The sequence below is a fragment of the Rhinopithecus roxellana genome, chromosome 9 (assembly GCF_007565055.1).
Source record: "Rhinopithecus roxellana isolate Shanxi Qingling chromosome 9, ASM756505v1, whole genome shotgun sequence".
NCBI lineage: Eukaryota > Metazoa > Chordata > Mammalia > Primates > Cercopithecidae > Rhinopithecus > Rhinopithecus roxellana.
In genome coordinates, this window is record NC_044557.1 from 7,233,385 (window position 1) to 7,256,605 (window position 23,221).

Sequence of the window (23,221 nt, forward strand, 5' to 3'; positions counted from 1 at the left end):
GCCGAAATCACGTCACTGCACTCCAGCCTGGGTGACCGAGGAAGACTCTGTCTCAAAAAAAAGATAAATATGATTGATTCCACTTCTGTGAGCTGTCTACAGCAGTCAAATTCCTGGAACTAGAAAGTAGGATGGTGGTTGCCATTAGCTGTGGGGAGGGGCAGTGGGAATTTGTTTGAAGAGTACAGAGTTTCACATTTGCAAGATGAACAAGCTCTGGAGATCTGTTTCACAACAATGTAAATATACTTAACACTGCTGAACTATAAATAAGATTGATTACAATGGTAAATATTATGTTATGCTTTTTACCAAAATTTAAAAAAAAATTCATTTTGACCATGAATAGATGATATAGATGAACCTCAAATACACCAAGATGAGCTGTGCTCAAGACAAAAGTCACCATGTACGGGAATACCTGGGAGGCACTGTGGGTTCCGTTCCAGGCCACTGCAATAAAACAAGTTTCACAATACCCATGAAATTTTTAGTGTCCCAGCACATAGAAAAGTTATGTTTCTGTAATGGTGTACCGTAGTCTATTAAGTGTGTCTAAAAAACAATGTACATACCTTAATTTGAAAATACTTTATTGCTAAAAAATAATGCTAGCAACCCTGTGAACATTCAGCAAATCATAATTTTGCTGATGGAGGGTCTGGGTCTTGATGTTGATGTCTGCTGACTCATCAGGGTGGTGGTGATTAAAGGTTGGGGTGGCTGTGGCCATTTCTTAAATTAAGACAGCAATGAAATTTGCCGCATCAATTAACTCTTCCTTTCACAAAAGATTTCTTTGTAGCATGCAATGCAGTTTGATAACATTTTACCCACTGTAGGATTTCTTTCAAAATTGGAGTCAGTCCCCTCACACCCAGCCTCTGCTCTGACAACTGGGTTTGTGGAATATTCTAAATCCTTTGTTGTCATCTCAACAATGTTCACAACATCTTCACCAGGAGTAGATTCCATCTCAAAAAGCTTTCTTTGCTCATCCGTATGAAGCACCTCCTCATCTGTTCAAGTTTTGTCGTGAGATTGCAGCAGTTCAGTCACATCGCCAGACTCCACTTCCAGTTCTCTTGCTGTTTCCGCCACATCTACAGTGGCTTCCTTCATTAAAGTTTTGAATCTCTCAAAGTCATATGTGAGAGCCGGAATCAACTTCTTCCAAACTCCTGTTAATGTTGGTATTTTCACTTCCTCCCATGAATCACAAATGTTCTAATGGCATCTAGAATGGGGGATCCTTTCCAGAAGGTTTCAATGGACTCCCTAGACCCATCAGAGGAATCACTATCTATGGCAGCTGTAGCCCTACAAAGTGTATATCTTAAGTAAAATAAGACTTGAAAGTCAAATTGCTCTTTGATCCATGGGCTGCAGAACAGATGCTGTATTTGCAGACAGGAGAACAACATTCATCTCCTTGCATATCTCCATCAGAGCTCTCCGGTGACTAAGTGCATTGTCAATGAGCAGTAATGTTTTGAAATATTAATTTTTTTTCTGAGCAGTAGGTCTCAACAGTGGGCTTAAAATATTCAGTAAACTATGCTGTAAACAGATGTGCTTTGTTGTTCCATTTCTAGAACACAGGCAGAGTAGATTTAGCATCATTCCTAAGAGCAATAGGATTTTTGGAATGTAAGTGAACATTGGCTTCAACTAAAGTTAACCAGCTGCATTAGCCTCTGAGAAGAGAGTCAGCCTGTCCTTTGAAGGCAGGCATTGCCTTCTCTCTGGCTATGGAAGTCCTAGCTGGCATCTTCTTCCAATAGAAGACTGTTTCTTCTACATTGAAAATTTATTGTTACTGTAACCACCTTCATCAATGATCTTAGCTGGATCTTTTGGAGAACTCGCTGCAGCTTCTCCATCACCACTTGCTGCTTCACCTTGCACTTCTATGCTATGAAGATGGCTTCTTTCCTTAAACCTCCTGAACCAACCTCTGCTAGCTTCCAGCTTTTCTTTAGCTTCCTGACTTCTCTCAGCCTTCACAGAACTGAAGAGAACTAGGGCCTTGCTCTGGATTAGGCTTTGACTTAAGGGAATGTTGTGGCTGGTTAGATCTTCTATCCAGACCACTTAGACTGTCTCCATATCAGCACTAGGGCTGTTTTGCTTTCTTATTATTCATGTGTTCATTGGAGTAGCACTCTAAATTTCCTTCAAGAAGCTTTCCCTTTGCATTCACAACTTGGCTAACTGGCCCAAGAGGCCTAGCTTTTGGCCTATCTCTGATTTTGATATGCCTTCCTCACTAAGCTTAATCCTTTCTAGTTTTTGATTTAAACTGTGAGACATGCAACTCTTCCTTTCAGTTGAACACTTAGAGGCCACTGTAGGGTAATTTATTGGCTTAATTTCAATATAGCAATATCTCAGGAAATAGGCAGGAGGAGAGGGAGAGAGACAGGGGAGTGAGCGGTCAGTGGAGCAGGGAGAACACACGTAGCATTTATCAGTGAAGCTTACCATCTCATATGGGAACAGTTCATGGCACCCCAAAACAATTATAATAGTAACATAAAAGATCACTGATCACAGATCCTAACAGATATGATAATAATGAAAAAGTCAGGAATACTATGAGAATTACCAAAATGTGACACAGAGACATGACGTGAGCACATACCGCTGGAAAATCGCGTCAGTGGACTTGCTTGATGTAGGGGTGCCACAAACCTCAAATTCGTTAAAAAAAGTCGTATCTGAAGGCCAGGTGCAGTGGCTCATGCCTGTAATCCCAACACTTTGGGAGGCCACAGTGGGCAGATCATGAGGTCAGGGGTTCGAGACCAGCTTGGCCAACATGGTGAAACCCCATCTCTACTAAAAATACAAAAATTAGTTGGGTGTGGTGGCCCACAACTGTAGTCTCAATTACTCGGGAGGCTGAGGCAGGAGAATCACTTGAACCTGGGAGGCAGAGGTTGCAGTGAGCTGAGATCACACCACTGCACTCCAGCCTGGGCAACAGAGTGAGACTCCGTCTCAAAAAAAAAAAAAAAAGAAAAAAAAAGAAAAAATGTCGTATCTGTGGAGTGTGATAAAGTGAATAAAATGAAGCACAATAAAACAAAGTTACCTGTATCATGTACAGTGCCACTTGCATATTTAGTTAATCTTTTCTCTTTTTATTTTTCCCAGTAATGCCATCGGTCCCCTGGTAGCCTTGTGGCTGATTTACAAACAAGGCGGGGTAATGCAAGAAGCAGCTACACCCGTCTGGCTGCTGTTTTATGGAGGAGTTGGAATCTGCACAGGCCTCTGGGTCTGGGGGAGAAGAGTGATTCAGACCATGGGGAAAGACCTCACTCCCATCACGCCGTCCAGGTAAGCCTGGGCTGGTGGACGGGAAGGGCAGGTCTTGTCATCCGAGGCCTGGGTAGAGCTGCCCTTCTGTGTCTGAACAACCTGCTCAGCACCGGCAGTTGGTAGCGAGTCACAGGGAGGAGGGGACAGTGGGCAAGAATGGCCCTACTTACCATGCCACCTATCCTTGCCCTCCCTCACTGTGTCCCGGCCCCCAGCCACAGGGTCCCTGAGATGAGGAGTGGGAAGGGCAGACAAGCAGGGGTAGTAGAGCAGAGCAGGCAGGGAGGAGAGAAGCAGCTCACCCTTAGCCAGCACGGGGGCCAGAGGCAGGTGGGCAGGGAGGGCACAGACTTAAGCAGGCCCCCAGGCTGGCCTTTCCTGAAAGTTCTCTGGCCACCCCAGCTCTCAGCAACCCCCCCTGCTGGGGTTACTTTCCTCTTGCTCTGCCAGACAGCAAGGCGCCCCCTGTCATCATGGGTGAGCTCTGGAGGCTTTAAATGTGGTCTCTCAACTGCATAGCCTTTAGCTGCATCAGGGGTTAAAGGAACTTCCAGAACTTTCAGAACATGACCAAAATTTGGAGCCACCTGTGGTAGGAAATCTCTCTCTTTTTAAAACATACGGGAGGTTTCCTTTTCCTACAGGCTCTGGGAGTTTCAGGAAGTGATCCAAAGGCACCCAGGGTGGGGAGGACCAGAACCCAGGTTTCATCACGCAGCTCTGCCCTGCATCTGCAGAGAAACCTAAAATAGCTCCAGTGAGCCTCCTATATAAATTTCCAATTTTAAGTTCTCACTTGAAAATCATTTCAATAAAAGATATTTTAGAAGATTGATTTGAAGAAAAATTCATAATCTGAGAAAAATACACTCTTTTGTAATACGTACACATTTTTTAAATGAGAGCATAGTTTTTCCTTTGCGTTTTAGAAATGACTGATTTACTATCTTACTGCACAGCAGGAATGTCTGGCCCAGTGTGTGGTCTTTGAAATGTATCAGAAAGCCAGGCTTCTGGGGGCCGTGCACAGGAAAACGCAGCCTTGGTGGGAATCGCTGTCATTGAGCAGCGGCCTCTTGTTCTGTTAAAGTTGATCTTGCCCAGTCAGCAGTCGACAGTCGCCCCAGAGAATGTTCTGGCGAGCCTCTGTCACCCGCGGGGTGTCAGGGAGGCGATACAGAGGACGCCCGTGACGTGTCTCATGCTCCCTCCGCAGTGGCTTCACGATCGAGCTGGCCTCAGCCTTCACGGTGGTGATCGCCTCCAACATTGGGCTTCCAGTCAGCACCACACACTGCAAGGTAGGCCCCTGCTAGCCGGGAGGCCTTCTCCAGGCCACTGGGATGGGTCAGGGCCACCAGGACCGCATGCGAGGGAAGCTGTAGGGCTCTGTAGATGGTTGTGCAAAACGCATCTCCAGGTTCTCTGGGTCTCTGGGTCCTTGTTTTTCTCCATCTGCCCCCTCCACCATCCTCCTCTCGGTAGGACACCACCATCCCTTGTTCAGACCTGGCTTTTCCAAGGCAGAATGAATGCTAGGGCTGGCCTGCCTGAGACTGGCCTGCTGCCCTCCCACTGCTTCCATGGTGAAGTTTGATTGGCATCCTGTGTGCGCTGAGCATACCTGTGGGCTCACATGGGAGCCTGCCACTTGGTCCAGCCATTGAGGGGACTGGGGGTTGACAGTGGAAATAGCAATTAACAAAAATCATCTCTGTGGAATTGTAGGGCATAGTTGTTTCTGGTTTTGTTCCTTATATGATGTTCAAAGTGATGGTATTGCCATAAATTCCCCATGAGGGATAATTACTGATACCGACCACTGACGAGTGCTCTGAAACCTACAGCTGGACAAGAGAGGGCTCCTGGTCGTGGTGTGGAAAATTGGAGCTGCAGGGAGGAGCCCTGAAGACCAGTGAAGAGGAAATGGGCTCTGGGAGTTTCAGAGAGTGATCCATAGGTGGCCAGGGTGGGGAGGACCAGAACCTGGGTTGGGAGGACCAGAACCTGGATTGGGAGGACCAGAGCCCAGGTCTCATCACCCTACTCTGCCCAGTATCTGCAGGTACTTCTAAAATAGCTCCGGTGAGCCTCTGTATACAGACACACTCACCAGTCTCAACAAAGCGAAAGTCACTTCCGGATTTTTCCTAGGTTCATTCATTTGTATCATTCAAGAAAAACTAATTGGCGTTTGCTGCATGGGGGCAGAGTTCTCGGCACCAGAAGGAATCTATGAGCCCTCATAACAGACATAGCCACCCATGTTTATATTTACTCACAATTTTAAGATTCCAGCCAATATGTTTAAAAGAAAACTCAAAGCAAAGGCAAGTGGCTTCATGCTTCAAACACCCAGGTCAGGTGGCCCTCACAAGAGTATATGGAGTGGCCCAGCAGCGTGTTTCAAAGCTGGGGCTCTGCGCATGAGGAATCAGCCTCAGTGGAAAGCGTTTGTTTTGTTTTTTCCTTTTTTGCTACCATATACAGAAATATTTCAATTTCCACAAAGTTTCTGTATAGAAATCCCCCTACTTACTGATTATCAGGAGAGTGCTGGTACTGTGCTCCACACCACACACGTGGTACGCCATCCCCTCTCCACAGCAAGCCTGTGGGGGCAGAACTGTCCCTCCCAGTCCACAGGTGAGGAGACTGGGTTCCCTCAGAGCTGGGCCGCTTGCCATGTGCACACGGCACATGTGGTAGATCCAGGATTCATATCTTCGCCTCAGGCCACAAACCTTCTCGTTCAGGTCCCCATCAGCGCCATTGTGGTGCCCAACCATGGCCAAGGTGCCTGGAGCAAGCACTCCACTGGCGCCATGAACATGAGCTCCCTCTGTCTCCCCAAGAACCTTCCCCAGCTTCACAGATGAGGAAACTGAGGCAAAGGAAAGTTAAGTAACGTGCCCGAGATTACACAGCCAGGTAGCAGCCCAGCTGAGGTACCCACGTGGACAGCATAGCCAGCGTCGTCCTCCCCGGCTCCGCCTGGCAAGCACGGGGGAGGAAGGGAGGAAGAGGTGCGGGTGCGCCCGCCGCCCATTCATTGTGATTTCCTAATGTGGGTTATTTAAAACTTACCAGAGAAGCACATATTCACTGAAATATTTCAAACAATACAACACTGTAAGGAATGAAAAGTAACATCTTCCCCAGACTCCAGGTTACTTCCATTCACTGTGGTGTGTGGAGCGTGGAGGAGACGCATGTCGCTAAATATATTCTTTTTCCAAGGACACGGGCTTGTGACTTTTCTATAGGCATCAGTTGTCTTTTGGAATGCTTTTAAACACATGTAATGCCATCTTTTTAATGATTAACCTACACTTAAGCAAGACTGCTGAAGGCTAACTCTTCCACACCAGTTGAAATAGCTTTTTTTTTTTTTTTTTTTTTTGAGATGGAGTCTCACTCTGTCACCCAGGCTGGAGTGCAGTGGCGTGATCTTGGCTGACTGCAAGCTCCGCCTCCTGGGTTCACGCCATTCTCCTGCCTCAGCCTCCTGAGTAGCTGGGACTCCAGGCACCTGCCACCACGCCCGGCTAATTTTTTATATTTTTAGTAGAGATGGGTTTTCACCGTATTAGCCAGGATGGTCTCGATCTCCTGACCTCATGATCCACCCGCCTTGGCCTCCCAAAGTTCTGGGATTATAGACATGAGCCACCACGCCTGGCCAGTTTTGTTTCCTTTGAGCTGGTGATGAGTAGTCTTAGGATAGCTTGTTGGCACTTAAAGCAGGTCTCCCTGAATGGGACTGCAGTGGGGTGCCATCTGTAAAATAGACAAGACAGGTCACAACTTGGGTTTGAGTCAGTTTGTCCGATATCATTGATCATGGACTTCTGGACAAAGCCCAGAGCTATTCCCTGTGAGCACTAAGGACACAGCCTCAGCTCTCAGGAACTTGCAGTGTAGTTGGAGAGCAGATGGCTCTCATCAGAGTCCAAATAATAGAAGTGCTGAGAAGAGTTCACAGTTGTCATTACTCCATAACACTTATTCTCTCATATTACATATTTCCCCTGCACACAACAGTTCCCAAATGGCAAATGTGGGATGAACTATGAGAGCCGTGGGATGGCGTGAAGAATGGGGCCCTCTGTGAGTGAGGCTGTGAATCTGGAAACACTCAAAGGGTATTGATGTCCACATAGAGTCATAGTTGAATTGCATCAGTTTTTAGGATAATTATCCGGTGTTTGATTTTTAAGTTTCTTGCTTAGAGCCGTCTAATAGAAGGTAGGGAAAAGTTGGGGACTTGGCAGGAAATAAGATGGAAACTATTGTTTAAAATGAGTTTTGAATGTATCTAGGTACATGTTATTGATTTATGCTTCCTTCTAAGTATACGTGGCTAAGTGCATAGATTTGTTTTATTTTGTTTTGTTTTGTTTTGTTTTGTTTTGTTTTGTTTGAGACAGAGTCTCGCTTGGACGCCCAGGCTGGAGTGCAGAGGCTTGATCTTGGCTCACTGCAACCTCTGCCTCCTGGGTTCAAGCAGTTCTCCTGCCTCAGCCTCCTGAGTAGCTGAGATTACAGGCATGAACCACCACACTTGGCTAATTTTTGTATTTTTAGTAGAAATGGCGTTTCTCCATGTTAGCCAGGCTGGTCTTGAACTCCTGACCTCAAGTGGTCCGCCTGCCTCGGCCTCCCAAAGTGCTGGAATTACAGGCATGAGCCACTGCGCCTGGCCTAAATGCATAGTTTAAATTTTGTTGTAGCCTATTTCAAAACATTTATGAAACCATACTATATTATGTGATATATGAGCTGAATGTATAACTTGGGAAAAAACAATTAGAAAAGTCCTGCTATCACATTTTATTCCAGCAGGCATATATAAGACAGTCTGTTTGATGAGTTTCACCCTGTATGTGTTCTGGTTTCATACATTTTGTATTTCATATCAGAGGACTCAGTTTATCAGATACTTTCCTGGAATAATTCCTTTGAGTAGGGTCAAAAGCCTTAATTGGCCAGGCACGGTGGCCCATGCCTGTAATCCCAGCTACTCGGGAGGCGGAGGCCGGAGAATCGCTTGAACCTGGGAGGCGGAAGTTGTGGTGAGTGGAGATCGCACCATTGCACTCCAGCCTGGACAACAAAAGCAAAACTACCCCCTGGCCCAAAACAACAACAACAACAAAAAAAAAACAGAAGCCTTAATTGAAGACATAGAAACTGGTCTTGAAAATAAAAGAATCCTCAGACGTTATGTTTCAGCAACTCGTTCATCGTTCTTCCATTCTGTGATCCTTAATCTTACCTTTGGTCTTTAGCCCTAGCAGATAACACACAGTACCGCTACTGAGCACAGTCGCTCTTGTGTGTGCTCTTTAATAGGAATTTGGAAGTCATGTTCTGCAGAATGTTTTAATTCCATACTGGGTGGATTGAGATTATTCCTGTTTGTGGATCACCCACATTGTCAATCTTCACTGATGACATAGATGATGATTCAACCACCATTTCAATTTGGAACAGCATATAGGGAACACTACTGATTTCAAATGTAGGATTATAATTTCTAATTTAATTTATAATTCTTGCCATCTGGTCCCCCTTCTTCTCAACAATTTTTTTGCTGTAACTACCTGATGATGGCCTTAAACTGGAAACACACTCGATTTATTAAAAGGGAAGTTAGAACACAGCAAAAAATACCATTTTACATCCACAGAAGACATGATCAGTAACAAAGACATAGTACTCTGGATCTTTTATGAATCAAATAACGTGTAACTAAATACATAAAATTGTTAAGAACGCAGAAATTACTGTCTTAGCCTATGATAAATGAAGTATAGAAAAAGTATGTGGGAATATGAAGAATTTGAACATTTATTTAGAGCAGCATAATTAATAAATATGTACAAGCTTTTATCCTGCTGATCATATGCTTTCCTGTCAAGCATCATGAAACATTTATAAAAATCCTAAAATCAGAAAATCATGATAAAAATCTCTATAAAATTTTAAAAACAGGCCTGGCATCGTGGCTCACACCTGTAATCCCAGCACTTTGGGAGCTGAGGTAGGAGGATCACTTGAGCCCAGAAGTTTGAAACCAGTCTGAGCAACATAATGAGGCCCTGTCTCTATTTTATAAAAATTTAAATTTAAATTAAAAAACAATTTTTAAACATACATTGTGCTAACCATGATCTCTAATTACAATAAAATTAAACTGGACATTAATTATATATTGAAATAAGAATGTATCCCAACGGAGACTTTTTAATGGGTTTTTAAGGTAGCAATTGAATTAAGGAGTTTAGAAAAATACAATGATAGCTTTCTCAGAAAATAATAAAAACTGAATGTGTGTGTCTGTGGGTGGATACAAATAGCAAAACCTGTGGCAACCAAGTTATGCTAAGATGAAAATTCATATCTTTAAATGGTTTAATTGATCAAAGGGAAAATAAAATAACCAAGTATTAAAATTAGGATTTTGTAAAAAGTCCAGGACAATAAAAATTGAGGAAACAGGTTGTAAGAAATATAGAAGTAAAATTAAGTAAAAACAAAATAAGGGGAGAGGAAAGTGGCTACTAATAAAATATCAGATTACATCAAGGAAAAGAGGGAGGCAATTAAGTGGGGGAAGGAGGAAGACATTGTGATGACAGATAGAGAAGACCATTGTTTCCATTATTTTTTTTAGTTTATTTTTTTATTTATTTTATTTTATTTTTATTTATTTTTTTATTATACTTTAAGTTCTAGGGTACATGTGCATAACGTGTAGGTTTGTTACATATGTATACTTGTGCCATGTTGGTGTGCTGCACCCATCAACTCCTCAGCACCCATCAATTCGTCATTTATATCAGGTATAACTCCCAATGCAATCCCTCCCCCCTCCCCCCTCCCCATGATAGGCCCCAATGTGTGATGTTCCCCTTCCCGAGTCCAAGTGATGTCATTGTTCAGTTCCCACCTATGAGTGAGAACATGCAGTGTTTGGTTTTCTGTTCTTGTGATAGTTTGCTAAGAATGATGGTTTCCAGCTGCATCCATGTCCCTACAAAGGACGCAAACTCATCCTTTTTTATGGCTGCATAATATTCCATGGTGTATATGTGCCACATTTTCTTAATCCAGTCTGTCACAGATGGACATTTGGGTTGATTCCAAGTCTTTGCTCTGGTGAATAGTGCTGCAATAAACATACGTGTGCATGTGTCTTTATAGCAGCATGATTTATAATCCTTTGGGTATATACCCAGTAGTGGGATAGCTGGGTCATATGGTACATCTAGTTCTAGATCCTTGAGGAATTGCCATACTGTTTTCCATAATGGTTGAACTAGTTTACAATCCCACCGACAGTGTAAAAGTGTTCCTATTTCTCCACATTCTCTCCAGCACCTGTTGTTTCCTGACTTTTTAATGATTGCCATTCTAACTGGTGTGAGATGGTATCTCATTGTGGTTTTGATTTGCATTTCTCTGATGGCCAGTGATGATGAGCATTTTTTCATGTGTCTGTTGGCTGTATGAATGTCTTCTTTTGAGAAATGTCTGTTCATATCCTTTGCCCACTTTTTGATGGGGTTGTTTTTTTCTTGTAAATTTGTTTGAGTTCTTTGTAGATTCTGGATATTAGCCCTTTGTCAGATGAGTAGATTGCAAAAATTTTCTCCCATTCTGTAGGTTGCCTGTTCACTCTGATGGTAGTTTCTTTTGCTGTGCAGAAGCTCTTTAGTTTAATTAGATCCCATTTGTCAATTTTGGCTTTTGCTGCCGTTGCTTTTGGTGTTTTAGACATGAAGTCCTTGCCCATGCCTATGTCCTGAATGGTACTACCTAGGTTTTCTTCTAGGGTTTTTATGGTATTAGGTCTAACATTTAAGTCTCTAATCCATCTTGAATTAATTTTTGTATAAGGAGTAAGGAAAGGATCCAGTTTCAGCTTTCTACTTATGGCTAGCCAATTTTCCCAGCACCATTTATTAAATAGGGAATCCTTTCCCCATTTCTTGTTTCTCTCAGGTTTGTCAAAGATCAGATGGCTGTAGATGTGTGGTATTATTTCTGAGGACTCTGTTCTGTTCCATTGGTCTATAGCTCTGTTTTGGTACCAGTACCATGCTGTTTTGGTTACTGTAGACTTGTAGTATACTTTGAAGTCAGGTAGCGTGATGCCTCCAGCTTTGTTCTTTTGACTTAGGATTGTCTTGGCAATGCGGGCTCTTTTTTGGTTCCATATGAACTTTAAAGCCGTTTTTTCCAATTCTGTGAAGAAACTCATTGGTAGCTTGATGGGGATGGCATTGAATCTATAAATAACCTTGGGCAGTATGGCCATTTTCACGATATTGATTCTTCCTATCCATGAGCATGGTATGTTCTTCCATTTGTTAGTGTCCTCTTTGATTTCACTGAGCAGTGGTTTGTAGTTCTCCTTGAAGAGGTCCTTTACATCCCTTGTACGTTGGATTCCTAGGTATTTTATTCTCTTTGAAGCAATTGTGAATGGAAGTTCATTCATGATTCGGCTCTCTGTTTGTCTGTTACTGGTGTATAAGAATGCTTGTGATTTTTGCACATTAATTTTGTATCCTGAGACTTTGCTGAAGTTGCTTATCAGCTTAAGGAGATTTTGGGCTGAGACGATGGGGTTTTCTAAATATACAATCATGTCATCTGCAAACAGGGACAATTTGACTTCTTCTTTTCCTAACTGGATACGCTTTATTTCTTTGTCTTGCCTGATTGCCCTAGCCAGAACTTCCAACACTATGTTGAATAGGAGTGGTGAGAGAGGGCATCCCTGTCTTGTGCCAGTTTTCAAAGGGAATTTTTCCAGTTTTTGCCCAGTCAGTATGATATTGGCTGTGGGTTTGTCATAAATAGCTCTTATTATTTTGAGGTACGTTCCATCAATACCGAATTTATTGAGCGTTTTTAGCATGAAGGGCTGTTGAATTTTGTCAAAAGCCTTTTCTGCATCTATTGAGATAATAATGTGGTTCTTGTCTTTGGTTCTGTTTATATGCTGGATTACGTTTATTGATTTGCGAATGTTGAACCAGCCTTGCATCCCAGGGATGAAGCCCACTTGATCATGGTGGATAAGCTTTTTGATGTGCTGCTGAATCCGGTTTGCCAGTATTTTATTGAGGATTTTTGCATCGATGTTCATCACGGATATTGGTCTAAAATTTTCTTTTTTTGTTGTGTCTCTGCCAGGCTTTGGTATCAGGATGATGTTGGCCTCATAAAATGAGTTAGGGAGGATTCCCTCTTTTTCAATTGATTGGAATAGTTTCAGAAGGAATGGTACCAGCTCCTCCTTGTACCTCTGGTAGAATTCAGCTGTGAATCCATCTGGTCCTGGACTTTTTTTGGTTGGTAGGCTATTAATTATTGCCTCAATTTCAGAGCCTGCTATTGGTCTATTCAGGGATTCAACTTCTTCCTGGTTTAGTCTTGGGAGAGTGTAAGTGTCCAGGAAATTATCCATTTCTTCTAGATTTTCTAGTTGATTTGCGTAGAGGTGTTTATAGTATTCTCTGATGGTAGTTTGTATTTCTGTGGGGTCTGTGGTGATATCCCCTTTATCATTTTTTATTGTGTCTATTTGATTCTTCTCTCTTTTCTTCTTTATTAGTCTTGCTAGCGGTCTGTCAATTTTGTTGATTTTTTCAAAAAACCAACTCCTGGATTCATTGATTTTTTTGGAGGGTTTTTTGTGTCTCTGTCTCCTTCAGTTCTGCTCTGATCTTAGTTACTTCTTGCCTTCTGCTAGCTTTTGAATGTGTTTGCTCTTGCTTCTCCAGTTCTTTTAATTGTGATGTTAGAGTGTCAATTTTAGATCTTTCCAGCTTTCTCTTGTGGGCATTTAGTGCTATAAATTTCCCTCTACACACTGCTTTTAATGTGTCCCAGAGATTCTGGTATGTTGTATATTTGTTCTCATTGGTTTCAAAGAACATCTTTATTTCTGCCTTCATTTCGTTATGTACCCAGTAGTCATTCAGGAGCAGGTTGTCCAGTTTCCATGTAGTTGAGCGGTTTTGGTTGAGTTTCTTAGTCCTGAGTTCTAGTTTGATTGCACTGTGGTCTGAGAGACAGTTTGTTATAATTTCTGTTCTTTTACATTTGCTGAGGAGTGCTTTACTTGCAATTATGTGGTCAATTTTGGAATAAGTGCGATGTGGTGCTGAGAAGAATGTATATTCTGTTGACTTGGGGTGGAGAGTTCTATAGATGTCTATTAGGTCCGCTTGGTGCAGAGATGAGTTCAATTCCTGGATATCCTTGTTAACTTTCTGTCTCATTGATCTATCTAATGTTGACAGTGGAGTGTTGAAGTCTCCCGTTATTGTATGGGAGTCTAAGTCTCTTTGTAAATCTCTAAGGACTTGCTTTATAAATTTGGGTGCTCCTGTATTGGGTGCATATATATTTAGGAGAGTTAGCTCTTCCTGTTGAATTGATCCCTTTACCATTATGTAATGGCCTTCTTTGTCTCTTTTGATCTTTGATGGTTTAAAGTCTATTTTATCAGAGACTAGGATTGCAACCCCTGCTTTTTTGTGTTCTCCATTTGCTTGGTAGATCTTCCTCCATCCCTTTATTTTGAGCCTATGTATGTCTCTGCATGTGAGATGGGTGTCCTGAATACAGCAGACTGATGGGTCTTGACTCTTTATCCAGTTTGCCAGTCTGTGTCTTTTAATTGGAGCATTTAGTCCATTAACATTTAAGGTTAATATTGTTATGTGTGAACTTGATCCTGTCATTATGATATTAACTGGTTATTTTGCTCATTAGTTGATGCAGTTTCTTCCTAGCCTCGATGGTCTTTACATTTTGGCATGTTTTTGCAATGGCTGGTACCGGTTGTTCCTTTCCATGTTTAGGGCTTCCTTCAGGGTCTCTTGTAAGGCAGGCCTGGTGGTGACAGAATCTCTAAGCATTTGCTTATCTGTAAAGGATTTTATTTCTCCTTCACTGATGAAACTTAGTTTGGCTGGATATGAAATTCTGGGTTTAAAATTCTTTTCTTTAAGAATGTTGAATATTGGCCCCCACTCTCTTCTGGCTTGTAGAGTTTCTGCCGAGAGGTCTGCTGTTAGTCTGATGGGCTTCCCTTTGTGGGTAACCCGACCTTTCTCTCTGGCTGCCCTTAAGATTTTTTCCTTCATTTCAACTTTGGTGAATCTGGCAATTATGTGTCTTGGAGTTGCTCTTCTCGAGGAGTATCTTTGTGGTGTTCTCTATATTTCCTGAATTTGAATGTTGGCCTGCCCTACTAGGTTGGGGAAGTTCTCCTGGATGATATCCTGAAGAGTGTTTTCCAAGTTGGTTCCATTTTCCCCCTCACTTTCAGGCACCCCAAGCAGACGTAGATTTGGTCTTTTTACATAATCCCATACTTCTTGCAGGCTTTGTTCATTTCTTTTTCTTCTTTTTTCTTTTGGTTTCTCTTCTCGCTTCATTTCATTCATTTGATCCTCAATCGCTGATACTCTTTCTTCCAGTTGATCGAGTCGGTTACTGAAGCTTGTGGATTTGTCACGTATTTCTGGTGTCATGGTTTTCATCTCTGTCATTTCATTTATGACCTTCTCTGCATTAATTATTCTAGCTATCAATTCTTCCACTCTTTTTTCAAGATTTTTAGTTTCTTTGTGCTGGGTACTTAATTCCTCCTTTAGCTCTGAGAAGTTTGATGGACTGAAGCCTTCTTCTCTAATCTCGTCAAAGTCATTCTCTGACCAGCTTTGATCCGTTGCTGGCAATGGGCTGTGCTCCTTTGCAGGGGGAGATGCGCTCTTCTTTTTTGAATTTCCAGCTTTTCTGCCCTGCTTCTTCCCCATCTTTGTGGTTTTATCTGCCTCTGGTCTTTGATGATGGTGACGTACTGATGGGGTTTTGGTATAGGTGTTCTTCCTGTTTGATAGTTTTCCTTCTGACAGTCAGGACCCTCAGCTATGGGTCTGTTGGAGATTGCTTGAGGTCCACTCCAGACCCTGTTTGCCTGGGTATCAGCAGCAGAGGTTGCAGAAGATAGAATATTGCTGATATATATACCTGTCTGATTCTTACTTTGGAAGCTTCCTCTCAGGGGTGTACTCCACCCTGTGAGGTGTGGGGTGTCAGACTGCCCCTAGTGGGGGATGTCTCCCAGTTAGGCTACTCAGGGGTCAGGGACCCACTTGAGCAGGCAGTCTGTCCGTTCTCAGATCTCAACCTCCGTGTTGGGAGATCCACTGCTCTCTTCAAAGCTGTCAGACAGAGTTGTTTGCGTCTGCACAGGCCTCTGCTGCTTCCCCTGTTGTTGTTTAGCTGTGCCCTGTCCCCAGAGGTGGAATCTACAGAGACAGGCAGGTTTCCTTGAGCTGCTGTGAGCTCCACCCAGTTGGAGCTTCCCAGCGGCTTTGTTTACCTACTTAAGCCTCAGCAATGGCGGGCGCCACTCCCCCAGCCTCGCTGCTGCCTTGCGGTTAGATCGCAGACTGCTGTGCTAGCAAAGAGGGAGGCTCTGTGGCTGTGGGAACCTCCCGGCCAGGTGTGGGTATAATCTCCTGGTGTGCCCGTTTGCTTAAAGCGCAGTATTGGGGTGGGAATTACCCGATTTTCCAGGTGTTGTGTGTCTCAGTTCCCCTGGCTAGGAAAAGGGATTCCCTTCCCCCTTGCGCTTCCCAGGTGAGGCAATGCCTCGCCCTGCTTCAGCTCTCGCTGGTCAGGCTGCAGCAGCTGACCAGCACCGATTGTCCGGCACTCCCCAGTGAGATGACCCCAGTACCTCAGTTGAAAATGCAGAAATCACCGGTCTTCTGTGTCGCTCGTGCCGGGAGTTGGAGACTGGAACTGTTCCTATTCAGCCATCTTGCTCTGCCCCCTGTTTCCATTATTAAATAAACCACACAGCTATATGCTAAGAATTTGAAAACCCCTGTGAATTATTTTCTGCAACAATATACATGACAAAGAAATATTGGCCTAAGAAGTAGAAAAAAGTGGAAAATCTGACCCAGAACAATAGGATGAAATTAAGGGAGTTCTCCAAAAATAACTGTTCTCACCTAAAAAAGCAAAAAGTTGCTAGGGGTGGGGTGAGTAAGGATACTGCTGACTAGATGAATTAATTAGAATCTTTTCCACTTAAACAAAAAAAGCAGCTCTCACACGATCTAAACTTTCCCACCATGTAGGAGGAAAAACAAAACTAGAAAACCTCTCCCATTTGTGCTATGGCGTACACTGAATAACCCTAATACCAAACCTAATTTAAAATATCACAAACAATGATATCTCTGTTTACTGATGAATATTGATTGTAAAAACTTTAAGCAAGATGCTGATAAATGAAATCAACAGTATTTGGCTGGGCGTGGTGCTCACGCCTGTAATTCCAGCACTTTTGAAGGTTGAGGTGGGCAGATCACATAAGGTCAGGAGTTCAAGACCAGCCTGGCCAACATGGCAAAACCCTGTCTCTACTAAAAATATAAAAATTAGCCAGGTGTGGTGGTGGGCACCTATAGTCCCAGCTACTAGGAAGGCTGAGGCAGGAGAATTGCTTGAACTCGGGAGATGGAGGTTGCAGTGAGCTGAGATCATGCCACTGCACTCCAGCCTGGGCGACAGAGCAAGACTCCGTCTCAAAACAAAACAATACTATACAAGAACCTTTCAGCAGGACCAAATTGATCAAGATTACCAGAAAGTGGTCTCCCTTCGTGACAGGGCAGGGCTGCATCACCCACCACCAGCGCCTGTGCAGGGCTAGGCCCTTGCAGGGGATCAAGATGGGTATATGGGCACCTTCAGTATAATATGCCTTAGCAATCCACTTCAAAAGAAAAAAAAAAAGATATCTGTTGAGATATAAGCCGAAAAGACATTTGATGATATTCAGTTTTTCTTTCTTTCTTTCTTTTTTTTTTTTTTTTTGAGACAGCATTTCACTCTTGTTGCCCAGGCTGGAGTGCAATAGCATGATCTTGGCTCACCGCAACCTCTGCCTCCCAGGTTCAAGCAATTCTCCTCCCTCAGCCTCCCAAGTATTTGAGATTACAGGTGTACGGCACCACACCCAGCTAATTTTGTATTTTTAGAAGAGACAGGGTTTCTCCATGTTGGTCAGGCTGGTCTTGAACTCCCGACCTCAGGTGATCTGCCCACCTTGGCCTCCCAAAGTGTTGGGATTACAGGCATGAGCCACCACGCCCAGCCAATATTCAGTATTTCTAAAACACTACTAGAGTTCATAAGAGTGACCAAGTCCAAGATAAAAATAGAAAAATCCAGCACTTGTTCATCAACAATAGCCAATTAGAAAATGTAACGGAAGGGAAAAAAACTGCCACCATAATTGCAGCAAAAATAAAAGGTTTCTCAGAATAATCCTAACAAGCACTGTGAGTGGCACCAGGTACAGTGGTGTGTTCCTGTAGTCCCAGCTACTCAGGAGGCTGAGGGCATGAGGACAGCTCGAACCCAGAAGTTCAAGACCAGTCTAGGCAACATAGTAAGACCCCATCTCTAAATAACTAAATAAATAATTTTTTAAAAAAGAAATGTGAGTGATATATATGGAAGAGGCATAAAACTGCTCAGAGGTATAAAAAGATAATCTGAATATGAGACGTAACATGCTATTGGATGGGAAAACCAGATGTTGTAATGAAGTCACTTCTCCCTAAATACATCCTGAACAGGATTTTACTTGGAACTTTACAAAATGAGACTAAAGAATACATTTTGATGAAATAAATTATCAGCAATATAAAATGATCTAACAAGAAAACTGAAAGGAGGAACTAGCCTTCCTGACATGTAATGTCATATAAGGAAACAAAAGTCAAGAGTAGGTCCTGGGAGGAGGGGTTGGGAACTGGGCATTAGTGTTTTATGGGGCAGTTTCCATGTGGGATGATGGAAAAGGTTCTGGAGACGGATTGTGGAGATGGTCTGCAAAACAATGTGATTGTACTTAATGCCTCTAAATGGTATGCTGAAAAGTTACTAAAACTGTAAGTTTTATGTTCTGCATATTTTACCACAACAATTTTTAAAAGTAGATACCTGGACAAGAACAGAGTAGATAGCAATGGATGGAACCTGTTCCATATGAGCATATATTTTGAAAAAGGGAAAATTTAACCAGTAAGTGTTTGAAAGGTTGGATAGCTGTCAGTCTAGAAAAACAAAATTAGACCACTCTCAAAATACATGAATGTAAATCTGATGGCTTAAATAATATTTTTAAAATATTCTTAAATTTAGAGTAAAATGGAACTTTATTTTAGAAAAATAAAATGGAATTAAATATTTATCAAATATTCAAGCCAAAGATAAATCACAGAAGAAAATTATAGCATATTTTACTGCATGAAGTTAGAAACTTGAAAGTGAAACAAAGCAAAATACTACCTAGAGAAAATATGTGTATTTGATATCACAGAGTTAATGCCATTATTCAGTGAAGACTACACATAAATAAGGAACACATTAGATTTTATGTAAATGGACAAAATACATGAAGAGACAATTTTTTTTTTTTTTTTTTTGAGACGGAGTCTCACTCTGTTGCCCAGGCTGGAGTGCAGTGGTGTCATCTCGGCTCACTGCAACCTCTGTCTCCCCAGTTCAAGCGATTCTCCTGCCTCGGCCTCCCAAGTAGCTGGGATTACAGGTGTGCGCCACCATGCCCAGCTAATTTTTTGTATTTTTAGTAGAGACAGGGTTTCACCATGTTAGCCAGGATGGTCTCGATCTTCTGACCTCGTATCTGCCCGTCTTGGCCTCCCAAAGTGCTGGGATTACAGGTGTGAGCCACTGCACCTGGCCGACAATTTGTATATGTGAAAGCTAGAGAGAGTGAAATTCAGTAAATATATTTTTTAAAGTTCAGCGTTAATTGTTATTAAAGATATGCAAATTATAGCAGCAACAGTGCATCTTTTTGCTGGTTAATTAGCCAAAAAAAGAACAACTTACATGATATTTATCATGTGCTGATATTCACAGATTATGGATGACACTACATTTACAGCTGTTTATAAAACTATTTGTCATTATGTATTAAGATCCTAAAACATGTTGGAAGAGGAAAGAGCTCTTCCTTGAAGTAGAACTCCATGTGAGAAATTGGAATGGAGTTTGGTAAATCACCATTTTATTTTATTTTATTTTATTTATTTTTTATTTTATTTTTTTGAGACTGAGTCTTATTCTGTTGCCCAGGCTGGAGTGCAGTATCGCGATCTTGGCTCACTGCAAGTAGCTGGGATTCCAGGTGTGCACCACCACACCCGGCTAATTTTTGTATTTTTAGTAGAGACGGGGTTTCACCATGTTGGTCAGGTTGGTCTCGAACTCCTGACCTCAAGTGATCCACCCACCTCGGCCTCCTGAAGTGCTGGAATTACAGGCGTGAGCCACCACGCCTGGCCTGGTAAATCACCATTTTATAGCCATCATCATAAATATTGGATTGTGAAATCTTTAGCAGAAGGGGAAAGTGAGGTTTGATAAGATGCAGGATATTTTAATCATATTAAAATGTCTCTTGACAGATTGTGGCAAATGTCAAAAATTAGTGAATTTAGGTAAAGAGAAAACAGGAGTTCTTGCAGCTTTTCTCTAAGTTTCAAATTATTTCAAGATACATTTTAAATGTTCCCTGTTAACTACAGTCGATTTCAGGGAATTTTTTTTTTTTTTCTTTTTTTGAAACCGAGTCTTGCTCTGTCACCCAGGCTGGAGTACAGTGGCGTGATCTCGGCTCACTGCAAGCTCCGCCTCCCGGGTTCACGCCATTCTCTTGCCTCAGCCTCCTGAATAGCTGGGACTACAGGCGCCCACCACCACGCCTGGCTAATTTTTTGTATTTTTAGTAGAGACAGGTTTTCACCGTATTAGCCAGGATGGTCTCGATCTCCTGACCTCGTGATTCACCCACCTCATCCTCCCAAAGTGCTGGGATTAGCCACTGCGCCCGGCCGGGAATATTATTTTTAAAGCCAAAATCCAGCCTGGGCACAGTGGCTTACACCTGTAATCCCAGCACTTTGGGAGGTCGAGGCAGGCTGATCACTTGAGGCCAGGAGTTTGAGACCAGCCTGACCAACATGACAAAACCCCATCCATCTCTACTAAAAAATATGAAAACTAGCTGGATGTGGTGGCGCTTGTCTGTAATCCCAGCTACTCAGGAGGCTGAGACAGGAGAATTGCTTGCACCTGGGAGACGGAGGTTGCAGTGAGCTGAGATTGCACCACTGCACTTCAGCACTTAGGGAGGCCGAGGAGGGAGGGTCACTTGAGGTGAGGAGTTTGAGATCAGCCTGGCCAACATGGTGAAACTCCGTCTCGACTAAAAATATGAAAATTAGCCGAGGGTGGTGGCGCACAACTGTAATCCTAGCTGCTCAGGAGGCTAAGGCAGGAGAATTGCTTGAACCTGGGAGACGGAGGTTGCAGTAAGCTGAGATCACGCCACTGCATTCCAGCCTGGGTGACAGAATGAGACTCTGTCTCAAAACAACTATATAAAAACTATACAAAGAGCTATATGCTGAAGAGAAGAATACCCAAACAATTCTACCTAAAATCTAAGCTATTTTACAAGCTTTAACAAATGTAGGGGACTGGGTAATGTTGTACTAGAGCTTGTTTCTGAGATTAGCCCACGTACCTTGGTTGAGTATAGCCTTTGTGGCTCACCTGTTTTTACTTTGCAATGTCTGTGCTCTCACAGGTGGGCTCGGTGGTGGCCGTGGGCTGGATCCGCTCCCGCAAGGCTGTGGACTGGCGCCTTTTTCGGAACATCTTCGTGGCCTGGTTCGTGACCGTCCCTGTGGCTGGGCTGTTCAGCGCTGCTGTCATGGCTCTTCTCATGTATGGGATTCTTCCATATGTGTGATTTGTCTTCTTCCAGCTGCAAACAGCTAAAGCGATGGTCTGGTGTGGGCGTGTGGGAAACATGTGCCCTCATGCCACACATACACATCCTGGCCTTGCACGGCTCTCATGACCAGCTCTCCGCCTCCCTTCCAGGAGGCTGCATCCCACACTGTTCACCCGGGCTGCGGAGACTCACCTTCTCAAGCTAACTTAACTACTGTACATAATAATATGTATTAAACTGGTATCGTGGTGATATAATGTGGTGCAGTTACTTATATATTAAATATCTATTGTATCCATAGAATAGGCAGCGTTATTTCAAACATATTCAAGTTGGAAGTGGAAATCATTGCCTAGAAGTCAATATTCAGCAAATCTTGTACATAACTATTTTGATGGCAAATGTTAAGCCTTTTAAAAGGAAAGAGTAGATTGGAAAATGATTTTTTTCCAAATGATGTTTTTCCCTTCTAATATACTATAAGGTGATGAGCTTCAGGACAGGCGACACGACCCTGCAGAGGCCACGTGCTGTGGGATGCCAGCGGGATGGGGAGCTCACAAGTGCTTTCACTGAAGATTTGTTCATATACTGTGTATTGATTTTTGTGTAATGTATCATCATTGCTTTTGTAAATACGTAAAACTGTAATTTTTTAATGGTGTGCTTCCCTTATACTTTTTTGATCAGAGAATTTTGGAAAGTACCAAAGAAGCAGGGGAATCGTTGGCCAGTGTTACATTTTCACATTGTCTGTCTCCCACCCTCACTGATCATGCCTGCCCTGGAGCAGCGTGTGGCGGTGACACCGTCACCCAGCATGCGCCACGCTGTGGCTCCCACCAGCAGTGCCACCACCGCCGCCACACCCCAGATCCCACCCGCCCTGCAGTGGCCTTTCCTTGTCATCAGAGTAGAGAATGCACAGGTGTTGGTGAGGACGTGCGGCTGAGCACTACATGTCAAGTCCAGGGTCAGTTTTCATCCCAATTCTCCCCGCAGCCCGAAGAATGGATCCTTGTCTCAAATGTCAGCACAAAGGAGGCTTTTTCTGTGCTTTGACATTCTAGCAGTTCAGGGATGGGAGGGAGGGGAAATCCTGGATGCTGGATGGGGTATTTCTCTGAGGCCTACACAAAGCTGGACATCCCCAGGCTCTACTCTATCCCACTGGAGTCTCTTCTTTTTTGATAGTGGGGAGGGAGGAAGTACGACTAATGTTGGAGCCTGAAACTTTGGAAATGCTGCTAAAATTTTTATATTGACAAACATTTTCTTGGTACTTCATTGTGATTTTTCATTAATCAACCATATTAAATTTATAATAAAAAATGCCCCTCGGAAGTTTGCCTCTGAAGCCTTTTCCTCAATATTGACAATTTTTCTTTCAGAGTTTCCACAAAAACCAAAGCTATAAAATTTAGTCCTTGTATTTTTTCACATACCCTTTGTTCATTTCCCTTATTTGACTACTGTACGGGTTTGTACAGAAAACACAGGTGAGCAGGAAAGGGAGGCACGGTGTCCCCACCCCGCACTCAGAAACCCACAGTCAGCAGCTCATGGAGCAGTCGGTTGCCATGTTCAGGGCTGAGGACCAAGCAGGGAAGTGCAGGTCTTATCCTTTGCTCAAGCAGCCAAAAACACCCTGGCTTGCAGCTTCTGGAGCCCCCAGAGGGAAACCCCTTAATCCTCTGCAGTGGTGGCGGCACAAACTCCAACTCCCTTAGGAGCTGTGAAGGCGACAGATGAAGCAAAGTGGCAGGTATAAAAAAATGCATCTTGTGACTGGGCACGCTGGCTCACACCTGTAATCCCAGGACTTTGTGAGGCCGAGGCGGGTGGATCATGAGGTCAGGAGATGGCGACCTTCCTGGCCAACATGGTGAAACCCCCATCTCTACTGAAATACAAAAAAATTAGACGGGCGTGGTGGCGTGCACCTGTAGTCCCAGCTACGTGGGAGGCTGAGGCAGGGGAATTTGCTTGAACCCCGGAGGCAGAGGT

At 43.2% G+C, this 23,221-nt stretch overlaps 1 protein-coding gene across 5 annotated transcripts in view; it reads left to right on the top strand.

Annotated features, from left to right (window-relative positions):
• Positions 1-22,571, top strand: part of SLC20A2 (solute carrier family 20 member 2) — a 129,492-nt gene extending 106,921 nt beyond the window's left edge. For 4 of the 5 annotated variants that reach the window (XM_010368020.2, XM_010368021.2, XM_010368019.2 and 1 more), the window contains exons 9-11: positions 3,160-3,345; positions 4,544-4,628; positions 21,065-22,571. In XM_010368020.2, coding sequence (XP_010366322.1) covers positions 3,160-3,345; positions 4,544-4,628; positions 21,065-21,229 — 436 coding nt within the window. In that variant the 3' untranslated portion in view covers positions 21,230-22,571. The remainder of the gene's footprint in view (positions 1-3,159; positions 3,346-4,543; positions 4,629-21,064) is intronic. The other variant, XM_030938281.1, reaches the window with a different exon arrangement.
• Positions 22,572-23,221: the final 650 nt, after the last annotated feature.